Consider the following 23,732-nt stretch of genomic DNA (forward strand, 5'->3'; position numbering starts at 1 on the left):
GGCCTAAGATGGTAATGCATACCCAGCAGCTGCTTATCAGAATTTAAGGTACAGAGAGCAGAAGAGGATCGAGGGTCGGGCTCCGCCTCTACCTCGACAAGGTGGTACTATTTCCTTCCTTTATAAGAGCCACTACGCTATATATATGGACCCCTATCCATGTATTATACGAAGCAAGGAAGATCATACATGGTTATTTTGGTGTTTTATATATATATAAACTTGTAAATGATGTACAGGCATATGTAGCTGACGTCGCCCCCGTTAGCTTCCACAACTTTCCCAGGTCACCAGTAAAGTTGCCGAGCTATATGCTACCATTCACGTTTGCGACAGGGACTCCTAAATACACGCACGCATGGTACATTGCTCATCACACAGTAAATTACCATGAAATAGATCTACCACATATGAACATCTGAATGTTTCCAATTGCAAAATGTTTGCAGAGCTAACAGAAAGATCGATCGACGTCACATAGGCTGGCGATGCTACGTCACAAGTGTGGCTTCATGTCTATATCGGAATCACTGTAATCAAGTTCTAATTGTGCATAACAATGCCCGAAGAAACTGTTGGAGCAGGCTAGGAGAGAGGACTGAAAATATTGGACTGATTGAAGGTTGTTTTTTTTTAAATGCAGTAGAATTAGGTAATGCAACCAATGTCATCAACTGAGACCCGATCACTGTTCGTGGTGACATACGTCAGGGTTCAATGTTAAGTACTGTAGTGTCTTGTACACTTTACTTTCATCGGAGATTGCAGCTACTCACTCATCACTTCTTTGCCGATAACACGTAACTTTGTAAGTCTGCAGAACCGAAACACTTGTGCGGTCTCGTGTATTCAGAATTTCAAGTCTTGGCTAATATTCAACGGGCTTGAGTTCATCGATGACAAATCTGAGGTTATGCTGATTAACTCGCATCCGTCTACATTCGACAGTTATTGGAGGTTTCTGACATATTTACTGGGGTTTTTTCTGAGAGTGTGAAGAACTTTGGTGTTACGTACACTCGTCTCATCTAACAATACAATGCCCATGTACAGTGTGCTATGTTTTTGAATGCTATCTGGTTTGATTTAATGTTCATTTTCGCGTTGTAAAGTGTAACGAGCACATTTAATGAAATTGCGCTATTTAAAAGTATTCTATAGTTACACACCTATTTATTTTTCTCATTGCGGATTTTTAAATACCACAAACAATAAGGTAGCGAATTCCAATGCCTTTTGACTGCTTTATTAAATATAAAATTTGAAATGCTTTAACAGTAATTTAAAGGCAAAAATCTAGTCAACAAAAGTTTAAAACAATTAATTTAACGATTCAAGATAATGATAACAATTCATGTAAGTTCTTATAGAAATTGGTCCTGTAGTATATAGCTTATAGAAGAGGATTCATATATCACAGTACAAACTAACCCATTTTAACCCTTTTTATAGCAACCGTCTGGTTTTTATGAAAGAAGCGTTTTGAAAAATCGTTTTTCTCAATTCAACTAATTTGACCAGGTATAATTCTTCTTCCAGCATCTCGAACATGCACCGAGTAGTCAATATTTTAAGTTTTTCTAGACTTTTTCTCATTAACGTAAGTCTTGCAGATTTTTAATAACGATTAAGAAATAACAATCAACAAATAAGAAATACTACCCATAATGGTCACTCCATACCCGCCAAGAAAAATAACACAAATCTCAGACGAGCTGAAAACGGCAGGCCATCTAAGGATTCCCACACTCAATAAAGTTGTAAATATCTTTTTAAAAAAATGATGACATTAATGATAACTTCGGTTGATTTTAAATGTTTTATACCACTCGATCTGCGCGTTGTCTTTCACTATTCACACCCATATCTTTGTAGTCCAAAACGTTTTAACAACTGATAACTGAAAAGTAACTCTTTTTTTTTTTAAAAAAAAGGACATCTGCATTTCCGCTGTCGTTGTGGATGTTATGGGAGCTTTAGCATTGGTGTGACATCCTTTTGAGTATATTCTCTGCTTTTGTTTGTTCTGCTTTCATTCTTCCGATTGGTGTGTTGGCACGGTATGGTCTGGGTCACATAAAACGGTGTGTCGCCATCGTTTAGAATGCATATGATCATCTTCAACGAACAGAAAGGGCTCCAGTTCGTGAGGGTTCTGCATAATAGGACGGGTTTCTCCAGCAAAACTCGGCACAAGGTGCTCGTCACCCAAATCTTGCCACCGGTTCTCGAACACCAAACCGTCTTCTCCGTCAAGAGTGTCATCGCGTAGCACCAAAATGTCGTCATCGGTGAAGGGAAGCAACAGCTGTCTCCGCTCCTGCAACATGGGAGTGGGCACAGCGTCTTTGACTGGGTCGCTGGCGAATCTGAGGTCCGAGGCTAGGCCAGTAGGAGTCCGATCGCTGGAGGCAGCTTCCTCCCAGACGCGAACTAAGCATTCAACATAAGGGTTCGGCCTGGCTGAGCGTGAATTCTGTCCACGGGTTGGGGAGTTCGGAGGAGTCTGTGGTGACATCTGCGAGGCACTGGTCTGAATGCTCTGACTAGGGCCCTGCTGTTTCTCATCAACGTCCCTTGTATCGGCATCGCTGTCGGGTTCATCAAGAGTCTCGCAGCAAAAAAGGCGATCAACATCAAATTCACTGCTCTTTATGCAATCTTTTCTGCCGGGTTGGTGGGCATTTTGAGTCCATGTTTTCAAATCATGTAGCACTATTATTTCAAATCCTCTTGCTTGCAACTTTTTGGAGATGCCAGTAGCCATATTGTACTGAAAAAATAACAAGACATTGGCATAATTAGCTAGTGGTTAATAAATTGGGAACTAATTGATTCTGGTGAAAATAACCACGTTGTGACCTATTTTGACTAGAGCCTTTGCATTCTGATAATAAGCTGTTAGATTTCTTCTTGTTGGCAATTTACACCAGATCACGCAACACCGCGCGTGTTCAGTCTATACGAAAGAGTCTTCTCCTGACAAACATAAAGGAAATATCTTTAATAATTTCTATTTGTACGACTTAATCTTCACATAAATAATGACCTACTGACTCTCAATTTAACTATTTTTTATAGTTTACAGAAATGAATCATTTATTAATTATATATATATCGATTACGACTTCTAATTAAGTAAACAAAACTTAGATCCATCCCAGTCGCAAATATGCACACAGATTAAATGTCTGTGGCTGTTGTGTCGGATTTCCTCCACTTATTAAAACAAAGTACTTCGTTCCAATAACGTGCTAACCGAAAAATAACAATCATAAACTATAGATCTGATACTTTGATCTCACTCAAATAGATGTTTCTTTCTTTACTTTGAACAAAATGGCGCTAACTAGACAGGAATAAGGACCAACGACCTTGAATAAAAATTGTACTTTTCATGTACAGGTCAAAAACATAAACCTTTTAATTCAAAATAAAGGTAAAAGTTAAAACACATTAATATTTAAAGATAATGAAATGATTTATTATTAATTAACATACACAGCTTTGGCGTGTAGTCTCGCGCGATTTGCTCGCGATGAATGGCAGCTTTCCCGAGCGGTTAACGGAGAAAGTTTCGACATCCACATATTGTATATTTAATAAGGTTAGCTTTTTTTGATTTCGCTAATGGTAGAACAGAGTACGAAAGCATTATTTTTACTTGAATTGTTGTTTCAGGAGCTGTTGTATGTATGTCGCTTTTTAAATTATAAGAATTCGTACATGCGTGTACCTTATTCGTATGCTCTGTCCGTGTCTAGTCCACGGAGTTATAAATGTGGTTTAGATTGTGTTACGAAAACAACCAAAGAATTCTTTCATTGATAAGAAAATCATACTCTTTTATCCTTTTTTTGACCTTTTTGTAATTATTTATGAATGTCTTTTATGTATGTGAACGGTAAAAAGTGGGTGCTAAATCTTAAAGGCCACTACAGAAACAAAATAAAATATTCAGATGAAATTTAATCATAATCAGATATAGCAGATTATAGCTTTGGATTATAGCAGATAGATTCAGAAATTTAAAGAAACTTACCCATCAAAAAAAGTATTAAAAAACCCAAAAACAAAAACAAAACTGTAAAATCGAGCATCTCCGAGTCGATAAATTAAAATCCGTACGTAAAATTTCATGTTTTTAGAAGCTTTACATGAAGAAATCATGCACAGAGATTGCTTACACATTTTTCAAATATTTGGAACAAATGGTTTTGAGGGAAGAAACAGTAATGCAATAGTGTAAATATAATTTTTTTTTCTTCGATGTTGAATTCAAGAATTGACCTTTACAGCACATTCCAAGATGTGGCATGAAGCAAGAAAACAAGAACGAAAGATTCGTGGTCTCATGGTGGACTACAAGAAGAGAGCAGATCGGCGAAAGGAATTTTATGAAAAAATAGTGAGTTACTTAATTTTTACCATTTTTACCATTAATTATCTTACCGTTCATTGCTTTTTGTGAAACAAATTTGATTTGGGTGGGGTGGGTAGCTGTTGAAGTCCCATTCAACCAGTATGCTGCAATCAATAGTGAAGTGAGCATCAAATTAGTCATATTACTTAAGAAGACCCAGTTCTAATTTTAACTGATGCACAGATGATCCCCTTCCCTAAAATATCCCCATCATCTGGTTTCTTAATGGGATGCAACTCACACTTTTTATTTTTATTGACCTACACTTGAAATTAAGACATTGCTTATACCAATCCTTGTTTTGCGAAGATCAAAGTCAAGTGCTGGCAGAAAGGCAGCTTAAATAATGATAAGAACACTGACACTGAAACATTGTTTTTGAGATACAGCATCCATTATTATTATATTTGTTTTTATTATTATTATTATTAGATCATCCACAAAAACCTTCATGCAATAAAATACTGTTACTGGATAGAAAAGATTATGTGATTCCAATCTAATTTCACAACTTTTGAACTCCAAACATTGTCACACTATTTTCCATAGCCCTGCCCAGCACTGACACTGTGGTATAGGTTGACCATTCCCTCCTCCTGTCAGATTTGTGCCCTGTTTTGGACTAAAGACAGGTTATTTAGTTATTTTAATAATGGCTGTTGTCATGTAATCAGATTAATGCTTATAATGAGCATGATCTGGGGTAAAGATCAAGAGACATAGCTGAGTTTCTATTGGTAGGAGCACTTTTGTTGTGACATTTTATAACTCATTTTGTTTGTGTTGTTTCTTTGCTTAGAAATTGGACCCCACTCAGTTTCTTAGAGTTTATGGGCGTCCAGTCAAAATTAGCTTTGATCCAGCTGTTGCACTGGCCGCTGAAAGCCCACAAAGCACGTAAGTATTGAAAATTTATTTATTTTGCTTATGGGAAAAGTGGTCTGTTTCTTCCATACAGCTTTACTATGACTTCTGATTTTTAATTGCTTACACAAACATTGAACTATTGAAAGAAAGGTCACCATTTGATTCCACCATTTACTAATTTAACCATTGGCCTCAGCTGATTTGACCACAGTCCTGAGTTGATTCAACTACTAGCCTCAATAGCCTCAATCAATTCAACCACCAAGTACAGAAGCACTGTTAAGTGTAATGTCATGTTTATTGGTCATTGTATGTAAAGAAATGAAACTACAATTTTTTTTCAATGCAAAATTGGTACGTGATGTTCATAGCTCGGTCATTATTGTTATGAAATGAAAAAATGGATGTAGTTTGATGTAATGTGGCACATTGATACCTATGAGCAAGAAAAAGGATATACCCCTGCAAGCCTTTTAAAAAAATCCTTGACATATTGCAGTACATGCAAATTGAAACTACACTTAAATATATTGTTTTATAAAAACAAGTACAGGCTCTCTCTATCCCCTACACATATAATCAGTCAATGAAAGAGCAAGATTGATGAGGGCAGATTCACCAATGATGATAAGATTACATCAAAACTGTTATTTTGTGGCCGTTATTGCATAGATAATGATGTGGTCAATGCAATCAATTATTGGCAGTAGTCGAATTAACAAGCCCTCAAAGGAATAACAACTGTTGCGTGTCGTCTGGATTAGATGTTTGATGAGGTAGGGAGCGGTCCAGTGGCGCAACGGCTAGGGCCTGTCACCAATACAGTGAAGGCTGGCTGCCCAGAGTTCATTTCTTGTCTCGGGCACGCTGTTCTTTCTCTGCACGTGGCATCTGTTTACAGGGCTGGATGCCTTGCCGTAATATAGCCTCAGTTGCTGGCACCGCGTAAAACACCAATTTACCCCCCCCCCCCCTTGATGGGGTGGAGACTTCCATACTTGAAAGTAACTTCAGCTGTCAAAAAGAGCAAACTGCCATGCTAATGGAAGTCATTACTGATAACTACAGAGTCAAGAGGTTTTTTAATAATATTAATAATACATGAGCAAAACATCCAATCGCTTAAACTATTGCATCAGGGTTTTGAGAACAAGATATCAGTACCCCAACTCTGAATTCAACAGAACTAAAAATGATCCTTGTATCTTCTTTTGTTTATATAATTAGTGACTGTAGAAAGTAAACTTAATTACCATGTTAGCTGTGACTAAAAAATAAAAATGTAATAATAGCTTAAAGTTAATGAGGAAAAGTAGAGTACGACCCTGTTTTTATCTCAATGAGGAATAATTTGTCACGATATTTGATGTTTTTCTTCATGAAGGTTTTTGTGAATGACCTCAGGCTTTACTCATTTCAGTATGCCCTGGCAAGGCGATCCAGCCAATATGATTGACCGATTTGATGTTAGAGCACACCTTGATTTTATTCCTGAATTTACAGGCAAAGTGCCGGAGTAAGTATTTTCTTATTTTATCTATAATATCTGGGATGTTGCTTTAATGCTTATCAGTAGCCCAGTATACATTTCTTCTTCTCTCTTGATTTCTCCTTGTACTTGTGCCCTCTTTTCCAAGGCTGACAGAAGAGGAGGAAGAAGAAGATCGTAAGTGTAACTATGAGCGTTACAGAACTCTGGTGGAGAATGAAGCCTCTGGTTGTAAGTAAAAGTGTTTTTCTGCTAGCACTGACATTTCTAGTATATTTATTAGCGCTGACTTCCTTTACCAGTTTGTGATGTTTTATGTAAGAGAGAGGGTTAAAGAATTCTACATAAATGTTTGCTTGTGTTCTTTGTTCTGATATTTATTTATTGTTTTTATTTATATATTGTGTGAGAATATTTCTTGCAGAATGAAAAGAAAAAAGGATTTTTTATGTGGTCTGTGTCATATTTGTAATTTATATCATTATGCATGTGTATTTTTTTTGTTGGATTTTCTTTTGCAGTATCAGAGGAGCAATGCTTACATGAGATTTACATTGATGAGCATTTTGGCCTGCCAAACAAATCAGGAGAAGAAGAGAAAAAAAAGTAAAGCATGCAGTTTTATGGCATTAAGCTGACCTGCTGTGACAATGTGTGTGCTTAGTGTACATCTGTGTAATCTGCTTGTGTAGTGTGCTGTGTAGAGTGTGTATTCCAGCTGTCAAGCTGGTACAGTATCGTAGTGCAGTTGCATTTCTTTATTTTCCTTAGAAATGCTGATAAAAAGGCAGCTATTGGGTATGTCTATGAGGACAGCACACCAGCTGAAGAAAAGGATAACCCAGAAGAAGACAGTGATGAAGAAAGCAGTGACACTGATGTAGAGACTGCAGATTTAGGTATGTGCAGCTGGTTATATTTGAGCAAATAGTAGGGTCCATACTCAATGGAAGATTTTATTTGCAAATTTTTCTTTAGCAGTTGTCTAACTAGAACTGCTAGCTGATATATTGAGATGTCATAAACTTAGTCCAATTTGACATGATCAGGTTATTTCAGAGGTGTTGAGTATTGTTCTGGAGAAAAGTATGTGATACTATTATTCACAGCATGAACCTAGTTAAGCAGAAAAGTTCATTACTGATTCATTTTTATTATAGATATCACATTGGATGTGGATACACTCACCATTGAACAAGAGATTGAAATAAATTCTTTTGCTCACCAATATGGAATGAAGGATGAAGATTTTGTGGAGTGAGTTGCTTTAAACATCTTATGGTAGTATTGTTTGTAATGTATAAACCCTTATAGAGCTTGACATGAGATTTTAATTTTTTTCCTCCCTGTCCTCCTGAATTCCATATTGTTAACCAAATTTTCCTGGCTTCCTTTACAAGTTATCAATAGAGTCCTTGCTGTGTACCTTCGAAAATCAAAGGTCACAATTTCTTCAAATGACCACCACAGAAATGTAATGTGTGATTTACATAGACTGACTAATAAACTGTTTTTTTTTAACCTTAATTCTTGTAAGGATGCTTCGCAAAGACAAAGAAGAGCTGGAGGCTTTAAAACATGCCAAACAAATAGAAGAGGAAAAAGCACAGTTCTCAGTAAGTTTACATCAACTTGTTAAAATATCCTAAACTGGCATATGTGAATACTAGTTATATTTGTGCTATTGACCCTAATGTTGTGTATTATCATGAAATGTTTTATAGGATAAAAGCTAAATCGGAGAAAAGATTTTAATGTTGTGATTTCTTTTGGTTATTACAAAATCTTGCATTGAAGCAGGTGAATGATACAGAACTGCATTTAATATACAACGTGGAAAGTTTTACCTATCTTCAAATCAAAAAAGACATCTTTACAGGAGGTTGGCAAGGGGGAGCGACAAGGGAGAGAATCCAGTTAAAAGTCATTTCTCACTGCACTAGTTGCATCCCTTAAGTAGTCGGAAAAGACCATCCTAATGCCTTAAGACCTATCAAGAACATCGAGTTCATCCTTTATTCTTAGGGTTCAAAGCAAACAGTCTGAGTTGCTGGCTTTGGTGTTAGGTATAAGGGGCTGAAAAATTCTATTCACTTTTTGTAAGCTCATTTGAGTGTCTACTCAGGCTCATTACATCATTTTAATAACTGTCTTCTTTTTTTCATGCTAGGGCCGCAAATCTAGGCGTGAAAGACGGGCTTTTAAAGAAAAACAACTTCAAGGGCGCAGAATAAGCCCTCCAAGGTAAAGATTATAACCATTTAATTATACTTGAAAAGATAATTGAATTAAGGCCATCAGTCTTCTTGTACACTTATGTGTCTTTGTTTTTGATGCAACGCACTTATGAACATGTGAGAGGATTTGGAAAGACATGCATTTTTTTTTTAAAGATAAAGATAATGATTAAAATTTTGTATTGATTACGGGTCCCATACAAATTTGTGAGCATGGCCTTTATTTTCAGCTTCAGTGGCTTACAGCTGAGCTACTATGTTGGTTATCTGCCCAATTAAAGATTTTTTTTTTTTTTGTGGTGGCTATTCCCTTATTTCAGTCTTTACTTTGGTGAGAAAGGAAACAACTTTTTAGATGTAAGCAGCACTATACTATTTAAGATTTGTAGATTGATTTAGGGTGGTGTAACCACGTGAAATGTACAGAATGTATTTTGTACAAAGGATTGAAAAGTGGACTTGAAGTAATATATAAGTAGGATTTAATATGTTTTTGCCATAATTGCCATAGCAGGTGCTGATCTAGACCCTGGTGTCTGTTTCTGGGCCCAGTACAGATTTTAAACAGTTTTACTCAACACTGTGCACAACACAATTTTAGAACAGTGTTAACTAAAATCCTTGAGCTGAACTTTCACTTCCATCAGCCTATGCTATTGAAGAAAAAGCAACTTCCCTGAAAAAACAGCAAAAAGGAAAAACTTATTCAGCAGAAGTACTAAATGGATTGTTCACATGAAAATCAAGGCTAACAAAGCCTCTATGACTCTGTATCACAATCACAGTATGATGGGATAAGAACCCACAGGGTGTAAACAGATCAACAGACTAACCTGACCAGTAAAATAAGATCATTTGGTCATTTCCTAGATGGAAGAAATTTTTTTCAAAAAAAATACTGTGTATTATTAATACACCCATGTATGTTATAATACTATTAAAGATTGTTTGCAAATGAAAAATGCAATCAGAATCTGTTGATTAACAGTGAAAGCATCTTCAGCAACAATTTTTTTGTCAACATGATCTCTTAAAAAATGCTACCAGTGCTGGGAATCCAAAACATTGAAACGATTTGTGTCATTTTATTTCATCATGGGGTGTCTTGTTTGGGTGTAAGCACATTCTTTATGGAAGCTCATTCTGATAATCGTTGTTCATCGCCATTAAAACCGTTTCAACAAGTTTAGAGCAGCTCCAAGCTGTTCTAAATTTAGAGAGAAAACTACAGTAAAACATTGATAAAAGGCTCTTACGGTGCAACTAAATGACTTGAAAAAAAAATGTTCAACTGCTCTTTACATAACCTTTTTTTAAGAACATTTTTAAGGTTTAGAAATGTGCTGTTCATGTGAGTGGAACAGTAAGCAACTAATTTTGAAATCAAGTGGCTGATGATGCATTGGAGGGGTATTATGTCATTTGATGATATTTTTATACACATTTATCATACAGCAACATGTGCCTCATGAGTCGCAGCAGGTGGGTGATGCCGTGAACAGGTTTGCTTACTACATCTTAATTTAACTATCTTGTGATTGAATTTTGAAGTGAAACATTTTGGACTTGTGTATCTTTCTCATTCTATTTATTATTCTTTTCTCATTCTTTCAGATCTTTTGTTGACAAAAAGACTACAGCGTGACCCCAAGTTTTAGATCGGCACTTTTAGTGCTGTTTCTTTTTTTCATCTAAATCATTATATGAGAGGAGATGTTTGGTTGCCTGTTAGTATAGACATCATCACATTGTTATGTGGTTCACCCTGTACCAGCTCGGTGAAAGTGACACATAATGATTCCCACTATAGACATCTCATTTTTATGTGGTTTACTCTGTTCAGTGGGAGTGGCATAATGATTCCCACATTTCTCTTCCTCTGCTTTTAGATGTGGACAGAGAGCACACGAATTAATATTTAGCGCAATTTGTCCTACAAGGGCAGCAATGTCAAGGTCCTGACATAGCATGTTTAAAACTGTTGATGCTGATTGATAGTCAATTTGCTTCTGTATCCCCAACTTGGCAGTCAACGTCTAGTGTTTCATTTTTTCTTATTTTTTGGTTTATATAGCTGTTTTTAATTTGATCAATTTTGGGAGTTGCCATAAGCACCAAGGTGTTTTCACCTTCCAACTTAGGCAAGTCTGATTTTGATGACATTTGTGATGGGTCTGTCTTAGTTGGATTCTCTCCTTTTTTATTGCTTTTATTGGAAGGTTAGGATAGTTGATATATTTGCAGCAATAAGTTTGCAGATCATTTGGTTTACCATGATGGATCACTGCTCACAGTTCAGATTTTCTTCTTGTCACTGTCACTAAAACCCAAATTGTGCTTGATAGTGTAAAAGCTGAGGAAAAAAAGCTGCCTTTATCTTTATCTTTCCTTTTTTTTTCCCATGTATGTACCTCAAGTCTTCTGAGCACATGAAACCTGTATCTGCATGCCTGCACTTACCTTTTAGGCAGCCTATAGTTTTATTTTCTCTTTTTGTTTTTGCAAGTAGTTTTTTCCAAAATATATCCTTCATTGTGTTCCTGACTTTTAGACCTGTGTTTAGTATTATTTGTTGTTGAGAACTTTTCCCAAGTTTTTTATAGAATGATACACATATTTAAGAAGATTAAGATGGTGACAGGTGTAATTAGAGTAATTTGTTTGACTTGGATATCTGTTGCAGTTATGCAGCTAAGAGCAGTCCAAAGTATGAGCCCTACAAACGGTATGAAGAAGATGTTTATAAGGTTTTTTGCCATAAAAATGAAGAGATTTTGTGACTACATATAATTCAAATCTGTTTTATGTAGACTTAAGGATATTACTGCTAAAGTCAAATTACAGCTTTTAAAAAGCAGAACAAACACTTAGATACACATATGGTTGAGATGAAGAGTTATTAGCCTTCACCTTATGGGCTTGAGGGGACTAGCTTCCCAAATTTCTTTGGATTTTTCTTTTTCTAAGTTAATTTTTATTTTGGAGTCCCTTGTTTGACCTGTTGTGATCCTAGTGATGTGCTGGACTGTGTTTCTTGATCGTGACATTTTGTTTCTCTTCTATGGCTTCAGTAGATCTGTTGACTATTAGTCCTTTCTTCCATGACACCTTTGTTATCTCAGTCTAGTTTCTTTTGTGTGCACCTCAACAGCAAGATGAAATGTGCAATGTGGCAAAACTTCTTGATGAGTCTGGGCAGCAAAACTACAGCTTGTTTTACCAGTTGAGGTTTAGCCTCTGTATTCTTGATCTGTTCTTTCTAATGACAAATAATTGCAGATCAAAACTTTAAATCTTCAATAGTGAAATGCATCGCCAGGCAGCATAGATAAATCTTGTCCTGTTTTCTTTTGTCTCCAAGATTTCTTTTTTCATACTTTATGCATTTATTTTAATTTCATAGACTTATTGGATCATGAGTTCTGTATTCAGGTGTTAATCAGATAGCACTACACTCTTCCCTCTTACCCCTCCCCATTCCATGCTTTATCCCCTTTTCTTTCCCGTCGTCTTGGTTGGTTTCTTCAAATTCCTCTCATCATTATTTTTTTTTTTATAATCAGTATCATTTGTAAAGCGCCATGAGCTTGCTCATAGGACTGGGATATAGTGGTATAAAAATCACCTTTGTTGTTATATGCACACAAACCTACGGAATGTAGATAGGCCCTAAAACATTATATTGGTAGTTTTCAAGAGTATAGACATAAAAACATGCCAAGGATATGAAAGGGATAGGAAGAAATGATTTGTGTAGAGTGTGTCACCAGAAAAAGTGTTATATTAATCTTTATTTATCCATCTTGGTTTTTAGGTCTGGGTCATCATCACGATCAAGGTCCCGATCTCCTGATGATGTTGGCAAGGTCAAGTTCATCACCAGTTTTGGTGCAGAGAGTGAGGAGGAGGGAGGGGCAGCCACTATGCAGGGTCCCACGCTCCCCCCTGCCGCTAATGCTTCAGCCAAATCTGAATCTTCCACCTCGCACACTGACTCAAAATCTGACTCAAACCGGCACCAGTCATGGTCGGTGTTGTCTTTTCATTGTTCTCCCCTACAGCCCACACGCTCTGCAATGTTGCTAGCGTCCACATCCCTCTAGCTCCTCACTGGCATGACCTCAGCTTAGCTGGTATATCTTTTGAGAGCCAGTATGAGTCATAGGTTCACCATTTTAATTTAGTGGAAAGTCAGTTTGGGAACACACATGGTCATGGTTGAATAATGATTGGCACTTTATATCTTTGCCTATAAATATGTTTATGGCTCCTATTGTCTTGTGTGGACTGAAAAACTGAAATAAGAAAAAGGTTTTAAAGGATCCTGACAATGTTATGGTGGAAGAAAATAGGAGTTGTATGCATAGCATGACGTTTTGTTGGAACTAATTTTGACAGTAATCAAACATGAAAATTACTCATCCCATCATTGCATCAGAAAAGATTTGTCTACATTGTAAAATATCTGCACAATATATAGCATTCATATTGCTTGATGATTAGTAGGTAATTACAGTTAATCTTAAATGATGTTCTGCTAATTTGAGGGAATTGACTGAAAATGTTGGGTTCTTGTCAGCAGTTTTTGTGGAATGACAGTCTTCGATTGTTGCAGGAAAAACAAATCAAGGCCATCAAACCTGCGCAGGAAATCACGCTCAAGATCTCGCTCAAGGTCAAGATCTCATTCTCGGTCAGGCAGGAGAAGAAGTCGAAGCAGAGATGGCCGTGGGAGACGACGTTTATCCAGGTCAAGATCACGTTCAAGGTCTTGGTCACGGTCATGGGATAGAAGACGCAGAACTTTTGACTGGCAACCCAATTCATATAGAGGCCCCCAGAGACTTCTAGGCAGGTATGACAGGGGCCCACCTAGAAATATGTGGTCAAGACCTCGGCCACAGAGAATCAGGTCTAGATCTCGCTCACGAGGATACAGAAGATCTCGCTCAAGAACTTCTGTGTCAAAATCTCGAAGCCACTCCTCTAGGTCAAGGTCTAGTTCAAGGTCAAGAAGCTCAAAGTCAAGATCATCATCCAAATCCCAATCAAGATCTCGATCAAAGTCATCAGGGTCTGCGAAGAAAGAAAGGTTGGTAGAGATTTTTATTTTAATCTGTTTATAAAATACACTCTTAAACTATCAGCATTCATAACTATTGGTTTATTTAATTTTCAAAAATGCTTTATCTTTTTTAAATATATGTATATGACTGTAAATCTGATCTAATTGCATTCTTCCATTCATCAGGAACAGACCTTTTTTTGGGTGAAAATGTCAATGCTTGAAGGCTTGTATTTTGGGACTAATGGCTTTGATGTTACAGTATTTAAGGTGATTTAAAGTTTTTGCAGCTTTGAGCAGATAATATGAACATCCACTTTAACCCATTGAACAGTTTACCTGCTCATAGAACGTAGACCAACAAAACATGTAATAAATAGTGACATTAAAAAAATAGCATAGAAATGGACATTTTTTATAATGTTATTTTTCTAGAAGTCGTTGAGAAGAGACAAGAAACTGTCAGTGCTGGTGAATCTTCTGCTTAAATTGCTATTATTTATGCTTATTATTGTAAGTTTCCAGTATCCCATGTGGGACTGATAAGCGGTTCAAGATGTTTAAAAGCACAATATCCTTTGAAAGTGAAAGAGTTCAAATAAGAAAGATACTACCTTGACTGCATGGTCTTCAAGTGGGACGATAGTTAGGACTTGGGACATCCATGCTCCAGGGCTTGCTTTATTCCGCTTAATACCTACAGCCTTAAGAAGACCTCTGTAGCCATAACATACACAAGATGGGGGATCTCTAGATTATTGGCATCCTAAGTCTGAGAGGACTACTTCCAGTCCCTAGTTAACCCTGGGAATAATGTTTTCTTTTAGGGTGGAGTGGCAAAGCATGTAGATAAATTGTTTTAGCAGCTTGTGAATAGAAAGTTTGTTTCATATATTAAGAGTGATATCAAAAATTTTGTTAGTTTTTTTCACACAAGCAATCTTTGCTTTATAAAATACATATTGTATGAAATACTTACTTGATGGAAGACTAAAATGTTGGCAAACATTAGATCAGTTTGTAAGCTACTCATTTCCTGCACAGGTCCAAGTCTCCAAGCCCTAAAACCAAACCACCAGTAGTAGTGAAGCGTTATCGCCGAGCCAGTCTTTCATCCCGCTCCAGTGAGTCTGAGATGGAGGAGGATGACACCAGCTCTAATAAGAGTGCCAGCAAGGATGCAGGCACCTTGTCCAGAAATAGGTGAGTGACATTTCAGTGGAATTAGTGCTTGTGTGTTCAGTTATGTTTTTACATACTTTTGGGAAAAAAAGGCAGGGATCATTCTTTGTTATGTAAAGTTCATTTTTACAATTAAGAATACTGTTAGGAACAGTTATGGTCAGAAAAGAGAACACTTTTTCTTATCTATAGATGGATTTGTAATGGTTACTTTCATCACTAGTTATATAGGATAAGAAAGCAGGGTTTTGGTTGGGTTTTTTTTTTTATAGTTCATACCTAGTTTAATTTTGTGAAACTGAGCTTTTGAGTTCTTTGTCATCTCTCTCTCTCTAAACAAATCTTAACATTTCAGAAAATATCTACATGTACGAAAACGGCATGTAAAGGTAATGACTGAATAAAAATTGTTGTAAGACCAATGCTTTCAATGTAGTTTGGAAGGTGTAATTCTCCGTGCTGTCTCTTCAGAGAGCAAGAAAGAATGCTGAAAGGAGAGACATTCAAACTGTAGGAAAATTGCATAGTTTTCCTTTTGGTTGGTAACTTGCCACAAAGGTTGAATACCCCAGCAGGACCACATGTTGGTTTGGTGCATTATCTTTTACTATAGTATTTGTGGTGTCTGTGTTTTTATGTGATTGTATATATATATAATCACCAGATGTGTTTCCCATTCTGACCCGGTATGTTTCCTTTCAGGTCTGGAGGGAGCTTTAAAGCGGGTAACACGTCAGGAATTTTTCAAGTCAGTAAGAGCCTGTCTTTCTGCAAGAGATTTTCAAAGTTTGCATACATATGGCTTTCAGCTTGAGCAGTTAGCAAAACATACTGTCTGCTATTAAAACATTTTTCGCCATGTCTACATATTTTAGAAATCAAAAAGTATCCTATTGTAAAGTCTTGTAAAGCATTAAAGGCAAATTGAATAATAAGAAAATTCGTATAGGACAAAGAATGTATTACAGTACAGCCAAGTTGAAAGAAAATTATGAATGTTTTAAATGTGGGTAAAACTCTTTATATATATATTCTTGTCTTGAATCTCATCTGAGAACAAAATAAAGTTTGTTTTCATGCATTGTGCCTACTTTGACATGCATGCACACTCTTATTTGTGGAGAAAAGCAGGTGTACATGGAAATTAAAACAGTTAAATTGAATATTTGGGAATTAAACAGTGCAAGAATCATAACCTTTGCTTAAAAGGCTGGTAGCCACTCGTGGGTGTGCTCAAAGCAGCTATTTATGTTATGTTAGCTGGTTTTGTTATTACTTCCTCATAGACAACTCTATAATTCCTGTCAAAATTGTGTGTCACATCAGACTTGTATGGCAAGTTTGTGGCTTGGGGTAGGGGGGCAGGGGGATTGGGTATAAATATGTAGCACAACCACTCTTACCTTTATTACTGAAACTTAGTGCTTTTATTTTGTGGGATAGGAGAGCTGCAAGTGGTTTTAACTATGGATTTATGTAAGCTTTCTTGTGATATTTGTTGCCTATAGTTTCAAGTATGAATACGAGTTTGCTTTCTTAACAACTGAGCAATATAACCAAGAAGTAAATTATAAATGTGATTAGGCATTGTACTTTTTAGCATGCAGCATGTATGCGTGTGTTTTTCAGGGCAAACTCACACCCCAAGAGAGGCTTCGTCGAAAAATGCAGGCCCAGCTAAACAAACAGTGTAAGCAAAGTCTATCAAGAGAATGTAATATGAGCACTGCTTTTTTTTTTTTTTTTTTTTTTCATTTACTGGTTTCTGTGGCATGAATGAGTTGTAAATATTTTACACAGATAATCAAAAGTTTCTTTCCACTGTACGTTTAATATAAGGCAACGAAAGAAAATGTTGGCTGATGGCTGCTTAAGACACAATTTAAGCAGCAAAATCTTAATTGAAGATAATGGACAAATTATTCTGTATTGGCTTGCAGTGACAACAGTACCATACCAATCTTTTCTTGCAAGATTTATGAAGATCCTTCTGTTCTTCTTCAAAGTAACAGATTATTTACTTCTTTTCACAGACAAAGCAGACAAAAGAGCTGAAATCTCAAAGATTTCCAAAATGGAACAAGAGAGACTAGTAAGTACAAGATTACAAGTCTAAATTTTCTTGATTATACAGAAGCATAGAATCCAGCTTAGAGCTAGCCATTTTTACATGGAAATTTATTACAGTGGAGGAAATGTTAGGCGGATAAAATTGGAAATAGGATTATACTAGAAGTTTCTTGTTGCTACAGGATAGAGAAGAAGAGCTTCGCAACAGGACAATGGAAATGCGTCGCAGGGAGAGAGAGAGGAGGCACAAAGAACTGGAAAACTGGAGCGTGAGCGCAGAGCTAGACGAAGTCGAAGTGGTAGTAGTGGTGGCATAGGAAGTGATGGAGATGAAGACATTTTTGAGGAAAACCCCAGTCACAGTCCCCGACGTAGCCAGTCCCCAGTGGATATGGAAAAACCAAGGTGAGGATGACACTTTTGAAAATTTTTCAGCACTAGATGGAATTTCAGGGCCAAACTTCTACCATCCAGAAGAAAATTTGACCCAAGCTGTTTCACCTTTCATGTCTAATGGAGGTAGATTTGGAGGGTACAAGAAAATAACATTTGGTGATAAAACTTTGAAGTGGTCCTTTAAGTTTTTTTGTTTCTGTTTTTTATTGCTGGGCATGGATATCACAAAATCTAACAAACTAGAACTTGCAAGTGCATTGCTGAGCTTGTAGAAGAGTTTAAAATTTGAAATCTGTAGGAATTACATAGAACCTCTTGGCACTCTTATTTTGTTGAGAAACAAAACTTTTATTTTGCAGGTCAGTATCAAGGTCAAGATCTCCATCATCTGAAGGAGCTGGTCTTGTCTCTTACTGATGATCATTTCGTAAATGAGAACTAGTTTGAGAGCTTGTGTATGTGTGTGCTAATAACAAATTTGTAGTTGTGAAGTTTTTTCACAGAATAAAATTTAATTACAGTTACAGCTTAATTACAGTGGGAGGCAAAATTTTGGTAATTAAAAAATTTATTGGTTCCACTGAGAAAAATTGGTGAGTAATTACATGTTAATGAAAAAAATCATACAATTGAAATTTGCTTGAAAACTGTGATTGTTTAAATTTTGATCCAAATTGTATAATTCTATCTTTACATATTTTCAGGTTTCAGAGAAATCTTGTCAGATAAAAGTTGTATATGTGCAAGCAGAAACTAAGAACATAGTCTAGTGTTCAGATGAGCTGGTGACGAATGTGGGATACGTGCAGTGGTTTGGACTGTGTGTGGACAGTGGCAACATGGACAGTGTGACTTAAATCTATGTTACTGCCTTCATAAGTCCTTATGGTTTTAAGTTTCATGCCCATCACCATACACATGTGGTTTGTACTAACTGAATAATTGACTCAATTGTTGACTAAACTGTAAAAAGTTTATTACAGTGTTTCATATCTTTTCTCAATATTATATTTCTCAAATTGCTACATCTATTGCTGGATAGACTAAAAAACATAAGGTGCTATTGGCTTATTACAATGCAGCTGGATGGGCACTTGCTAGCAAAGAGCATGACCATGTACAGCTATTTCATGACCTAAAAAAAACTGATTTAATGAAGGCCTTCACCAGGAGGAGTGAGAGCTAATGGCTTTAGCTAATAGATTACATTTGAAAAAATTTTTTGAGTTTGAAAAAAGAAGATAATATTTTTTAAAAAATGAATCAAGCCCAGTGTTTCAGCTCAAATTGATGTTTTTTTAAATTTTTTGTGGTCTTCACAATGTTACTCTGAAAATTTCCTTGACTATTCTAGGTCATTTCATTAACATTGATTTACTGATTCTGATTGGTCAAGTGATTAGTTTGAATACCCAGGCTTTAAAGGGACATAATTTAAATACATATAGCACATTTTCGCTCACAAGGCAAGCTTTACAAGAGACAAGGGACAGTAGATAATGATGCCATATGAGACTGGCATCACAATCGAATTAACTTGCATATGCACAGTGAAACATTGCCAGGAGGAGTTAATTTTGTAACCTGGTCTTCAAACCTTGCATCTTTTGCTGTCTGTAATGGGATTTTTTAAATTGGAGGCATAGATTTATAGCATGGAGAATAAAGTAATGTTTTTGTTTGCAGTGCATTTAAGGCTGGTTGTGCTTGATTGTTTAAAAGTAACACCATGGTGCTAAGCTCACTGAGTTACAGTTATATTGAATACAGAGTAATGAAAAATGGTTTTTCATTTGGCGTCTCAAATGATGGCTTTTACAGCGGGAAAGCATTGCTTGCATTCTTAATTGTATATCACAACAAGAAACATTTGTGTAGTTTTTATTTGCTTTTTGTGTTGTGTAGAACTCACAAGCAACACCACTGATTTTTTTTTTTTTTTTTAATGATTTCTTCGCTTAGTGTGCAAAAGGGACACAATGCTGGTCTTCAAGCTGGATGGGTTCCATATATCATTCAACCTATGTACATAAAATTTGCATTTAATAAAAAATGTTTTTACATACCGTTTTCTTTCATGAATTTATTGTTGAGAGACTTGATGGGCAAATCATCGACTGTGAAGGTTATTTGATGAAAATGGTGAAGAAATCTGTTGACTCAAAGTTCTGTGGGAATTTATATGCCCATAAAATTTGAACTTGCTGCTGACATAGTACGGCAGCGGTTCTCAACCTTTTATTTGTGACGCCCCCCTGACAAACAAAGTTACGTCCGCGCGCCCCCCTTAGCCAGCAATGTAAGCTAATTTGACTAATACTGGTATAAGAAACTTTAAAAAAATGACCACCTGCGCGCCCCACAGGTTGAGAACCGCTGTAGTACGGTGTGTTAAACAGAATAACATTTCGTTCTTATATTTACCTGTAAAAGCTTTAATAAAAATTTGTATTATATTGGTTTCTTATTCTTGCATCGACTTAATGGAATAGACAGTATTACAATAGGAAAAAGTTAATAGTCGCGAGGCTGACGGTTGTCCATAAGATGCTGCTTACAAGGGAGACAATCATCGGCGGTCAAGTATCGGGGAAAAAAATGTAAACCGGAAGTATCTTGTACGTCATCAGTCTATCACGTGACTAAGTGGCTCCCTACCAAACGTGCCACCAGCTCCAAATACTCGGAATAGCATTATGTTTTGTCGCTGTCTGTAAAACGCGATTCAAGGGGATTTTTCGATTATGTAGGACAGGTGAGTGATGTCTGTTTTTGCATTGAAGGATAACATAACACAAGAATTAATCCCGTTTAAAATTTTATTTTTCATCATACAGAAGTTTTTCTGTGATTTTAGAGTGCCAAGATAATCGAGGCTGAGGTAGATTTGGAATTTGAGTCGATTCATGAGGACTAACGTGTGTGAGATGGCCTAGCATATCGTCAGAGTGTCATGGTCTGTAGCAAATTGTATTTCGACCTTCGTGGTGTTACTGTGAGTTAGTTTCAGGAGACTGCGGCTTGTTTAGAATATCAGGTTTTGAGATCACCTGTGCCAGTTGTCTTTTCTAAGGCGCCTATGACCGAGCATTTGCCGACAGATTTAATGTTTACCTTGGCTTCCGGGGCTAGCTTTGATGCTTGCACGGAGTGTTGGGTGTTCGCTTATAAGGTACATAATAAATACTGACATCCAGTGACATTTAATGTGTTCGGAAACAAATGTTTTTGTTTTGTCAGTTGTCTTCATCAAAGTTCTCATATCTTTTTTTCCCCCGGATCAATTTTTGTTATCGTGGACAAAAGTTTCCAGAAACACTATGACCGCAGCATCATCATTCCTTAACATGTTAGAGTGCATATGCCTGTCAGTCTTTAGAAAGCAGTTAAAAATTAGAATCATGCATATTTTCTTCCACATTTTAGGCTCATGGTAATAAGTTTGTATGACTGATGCTAGTCTGATTTTGAAGCACAGTGTATGATCTTGCCCTTTTATTTTTTGAGCTTATTATAAAGTTGGCATTGTGGTTGTTTGTGTTGTAGATCTTTTTACATTTGGTTACCTCTTGATCTATTTATAATTATTCATTGTTTTCATGAAAGGTCTGCATTGTGCAAACTAGACAAAGGTGATTGCTATAATGATTATGGTTTATCCCACTGGAATAACTTAGTTGAGAAGGAAAATCCCAGTATGCAGCATCAAGTTTCCTTTTCTTGTAGCTTGAGTAAGCGCCCAACCTGACTAGAGTCAACTTGTCCTTAACCCTAGTCATATCTCCAAATATGCCACACCTATTTGAAACAATGCAGATTAACTGGCCAGCATCTAAAGGGGAATGCCCAACAAGTTCTTGTCAGTTCTCTGGGTTCTGTAAAGTGTTGAAATGAGGAATTAACTTTCGAGGAATGCATTGCCTAAACCTGTTGAAAGTTGTATTAAGATTGAAACTTGACAGTGAAGAACACTGAAGCCCTTACTCCCTCGGATATAGCATGACTAACTGCATATGTTAAATCTGTATGTGGCAAGAAGGAAACAGGATAAATCGGTATTAATATTACATGTCATTTGCTGGAATTTTATATGCTGGTGTACATTTAAATTAAAACTTTTTCGAACACACTTTCTCTTTTGTTTCTGATTGATAATGCTATTTGCATAAATTCAAAAGAAAGGTTGCATTGTTCTAGTATTCTTGGATTGTTTCATTGTATTGCTTTATTTGTTGTACCCATTATTTTGCCCAGCTCTCAATTAACTACTGTCTATTAGGTATTTGAGTTGACTTTTTTCTAAGTCATGGTGGTGAGGGTTCAGAAATGACTTTATCAATGGCTGTCTTCAGTATTTTAGCACATCATTACTCTACGTGTTGCTGACTGTGAGATGAGAGGGACAGTCCCAGTCACAGATGTATGAATTACAGTTTTCCTTATCAGGGGGTAGAGTTAATAAGGACATCAAGGCATTTCTTTCTAAAGTTATCACATTTCAGAACTAATTACAGGCTTGGTGACAGTCTTTTACTTCCTCAACACCAACCCATCTCTTGGTTCTACCCCCTGATTGCTTAGTCTTGCACATAACTTGTTATGCATTGGCAGCATTTTGTCTTGACAGCACTGACACAAGAGTTTCGCTTCATTCAATAGTGTCAGCTGTTTTTGGTAACCATTGCAGTAGAACTAGTAAGTTTTCCTGGTTATCTGACTTGTTTCATAATGGATTAAGTAAAAAGAAGGGGTATTGTGGATGGAGCTGGTTTACTAAGTCAGAAAAAAAATTAGTTCTCTGGTGGTGTATTATTTGGTTTGTACTAATTCTTTGTTCATCTTTGAAACAAAAGCTATCAGCATGTTCAGTACAGCTAGCTTTAGTTATTAAGAGTTAGAGATGTCAAACATATTATTTAGAAATGGTTGCAGGTGTCACCAGTGTCATATTTGCGCAATCAAGATGGTGGCTAGTGTTACCTGTAAGTAGTCCCAGACAGCTGTGATTATTCATTGATTGGTGTACTGTAACCATGAATGTGCATGTTGTTTAGACTCCGTTTTTTCAGCTTGATATGCTTCCACGCTGAGGTCACTGCAAGTGTCTTTACCATAGTTTCTGGTTGTTTCATTCATGGTCTGATCCATGTGAATTTATGGGACAGTTTCTTAATTGTTGAAGTGTATGTATTTATTTCCTATACATATAACTTGTGCATGTAACACTATGCATTGTTATTATTGTTATTACACATAAGTGCTGGCTCAAGTTTGTGCATGAAAATTATCTTAAGATGTTCGTGGTGAAAAAGTTGTTGTAGATATCAATTTCCAATGGGTAAAACCAGATTAGACATTTGGTGGGAAGAAAAGGACCTTTGATATGGTAAGATTACTTGACTTATCCTTGCACTGGGGTCTTTTTACTTGTGTTACTGAAATTGATCTGCCTACACTGTTAAGAAAAAAAGTATCGCATTATATATGATTGAGTCCATATGCAGGGTTTTTAAAAAAAATATGATAGCATCTGATTATATTATGTTTCTCGTCATCTTGACTAGACAATTAAGTGATACAAAACTGTATTTTTACTACCCTGGCCAGCTAGAAGGGTCTTTGTGAATAAAGGACGTCACCCAAAGCTATACCTTAGTCTATTTCTTTAGGGTCACAGCATGATGGGAAATAACCCTGTTTTATTTGGATTGTTTTACATCGTGAAAGTTAAAGTATTTCAGAAGACAGTTTGCAGCAATCTATACAAGTAATATTTTTTGGCTGTAAAGGTTATTTTTAATAATGCATTTCTTTACTGCCAAGATCGTGTTTTAGGCTTTCATGCACCATTTACCTGTGTGTGTGTGCGCGCGCGGTTTGGAGGGTCTAACCAGGTGAACAGGGATTTGACATTCAGTGACATATTGCCCAGATCGAAGTTGGGAGGAGGGCATAGGATAGGCTAAAACAGTGTGCAGCAGACGACACAGCAGCCATTGATCG

The 23,732-nt window shown here is 36.5% G+C and overlaps 3 protein-coding genes across 5 annotated transcripts in view; 2 read left to right on the forward strand and 1 right to left on the reverse strand.

Annotated features, from left to right (window-relative positions):
- Positions 1-1,225: 1,225 nt before the first annotated feature.
- On the reverse strand, positions 1,226-3,545 carry LOC112570224. The gene is made up of 2 exons (XM_025248567.1): positions 3,502-3,545; positions 1,226-2,773 (listed from the first exon to the last, which is right to left on the reverse strand). Exon 2 carries the CDS (start codon positions 2,765-2,767, stop codon positions 2,033-2,035), a length of 735 nt encoding a protein of 244 aa, XP_025104352.1. The 5' UTR covers positions 2,768-2,773; positions 3,502-3,545; the 3' UTR covers positions 1,226-2,032.
- On the forward strand, positions 3,497-19,794 carry LOC112570222 (CLK4-associating serine/arginine rich protein-like). 3 transcript variants are annotated; one of them, XM_025248563.1, is made up of 19 exons: positions 3,497-3,607; positions 4,299-4,408; positions 5,223-5,320; positions 6,711-6,806; positions 6,928-7,010; positions 7,301-7,385; positions 7,551-7,678; positions 7,940-8,036; positions 8,317-8,395; positions 8,950-9,023; positions 11,700-11,741; positions 12,831-13,043; positions 13,632-14,108; positions 15,126-15,284; positions 15,966-16,011; positions 16,893-16,953; positions 17,297-17,355; positions 17,516-17,738; positions 18,434-19,794. In XM_025248563.1, exons 2-18 carry the CDS (start codon positions 4,310-4,312, stop codon positions 17,648-17,650), a joined length of 2,031 nt encoding a protein of 676 aa, XP_025104348.1. In that variant the 5' UTR covers positions 3,497-3,607; positions 4,299-4,309; the 3' UTR covers positions 17,651-17,738; positions 18,434-19,794. The 3 variants fall into 3 exon arrangements, with proteins under 3 accessions (XP_025104348.1, XP_025104349.1, XP_025104350.1); XM_025248564.1 differs by lacking the exon at positions 18,434-19,794 and adding an exon at positions 18,089-18,427; XM_025248565.1 differs by lacking the exon at positions 18,434-19,794 and having other exon boundaries at positions 15,966-16,015; positions 17,516-17,656.
- Positions 19,795-19,939: 145 nt separating this feature from the next.
- Positions 19,940-23,732, forward strand: part of LOC112570418 (signal-induced proliferation-associated 1-like protein 2) — a 47,064-nt gene continuing 43,271 nt past the window's right edge. The window contains exon 1 of the mRNA XM_025248833.1: positions 19,940-20,484. The gene's annotated coding sequence lies outside the window, so the exon portion shown is untranslated. The remainder of the gene's footprint in view (positions 20,485-23,732) is intronic.

This window comes from Pomacea canaliculata, linkage group LG8 (genome assembly GCF_003073045.1).
Source record: "Pomacea canaliculata isolate SZHN2017 linkage group LG8, ASM307304v1, whole genome shotgun sequence".
NCBI lineage: Eukaryota > Metazoa > Mollusca > Gastropoda > Architaenioglossa > Ampullariidae > Pomacea > Pomacea canaliculata.

Bases quoted from the DNA above. Each gene is read 5' to 3' on its own strand.
- LOC112570224 (XM_025248567.1), bottom strand. From the start codon at position 2,767: ATGGCTACTGGCATCTCCAAAAAGTTGCAAGCAAGAGGATTTGAAATA.
- LOC112570222 (XM_025248563.1), top strand. From the start codon at position 4,310: ATGTGGCATGAAGCAAGAAAACAAGAACGAAAGATTCGTGGTCTCATG. The intron at 6,807-6,927 runs GTAAGTATTTTC...CTCTTTTCCAAG, and splicing joins TTTACAGGCAAAGTGCCGGA to GCTGACAGAAGAGGAGGAAG. The intron at 7,386-7,550 runs GTAAAGCATGCA...TATTTTCCTTAG, and splicing joins GGAGAAGAAGAGAAAAAAAA to AAATGCTGATAAAAAGGCAG.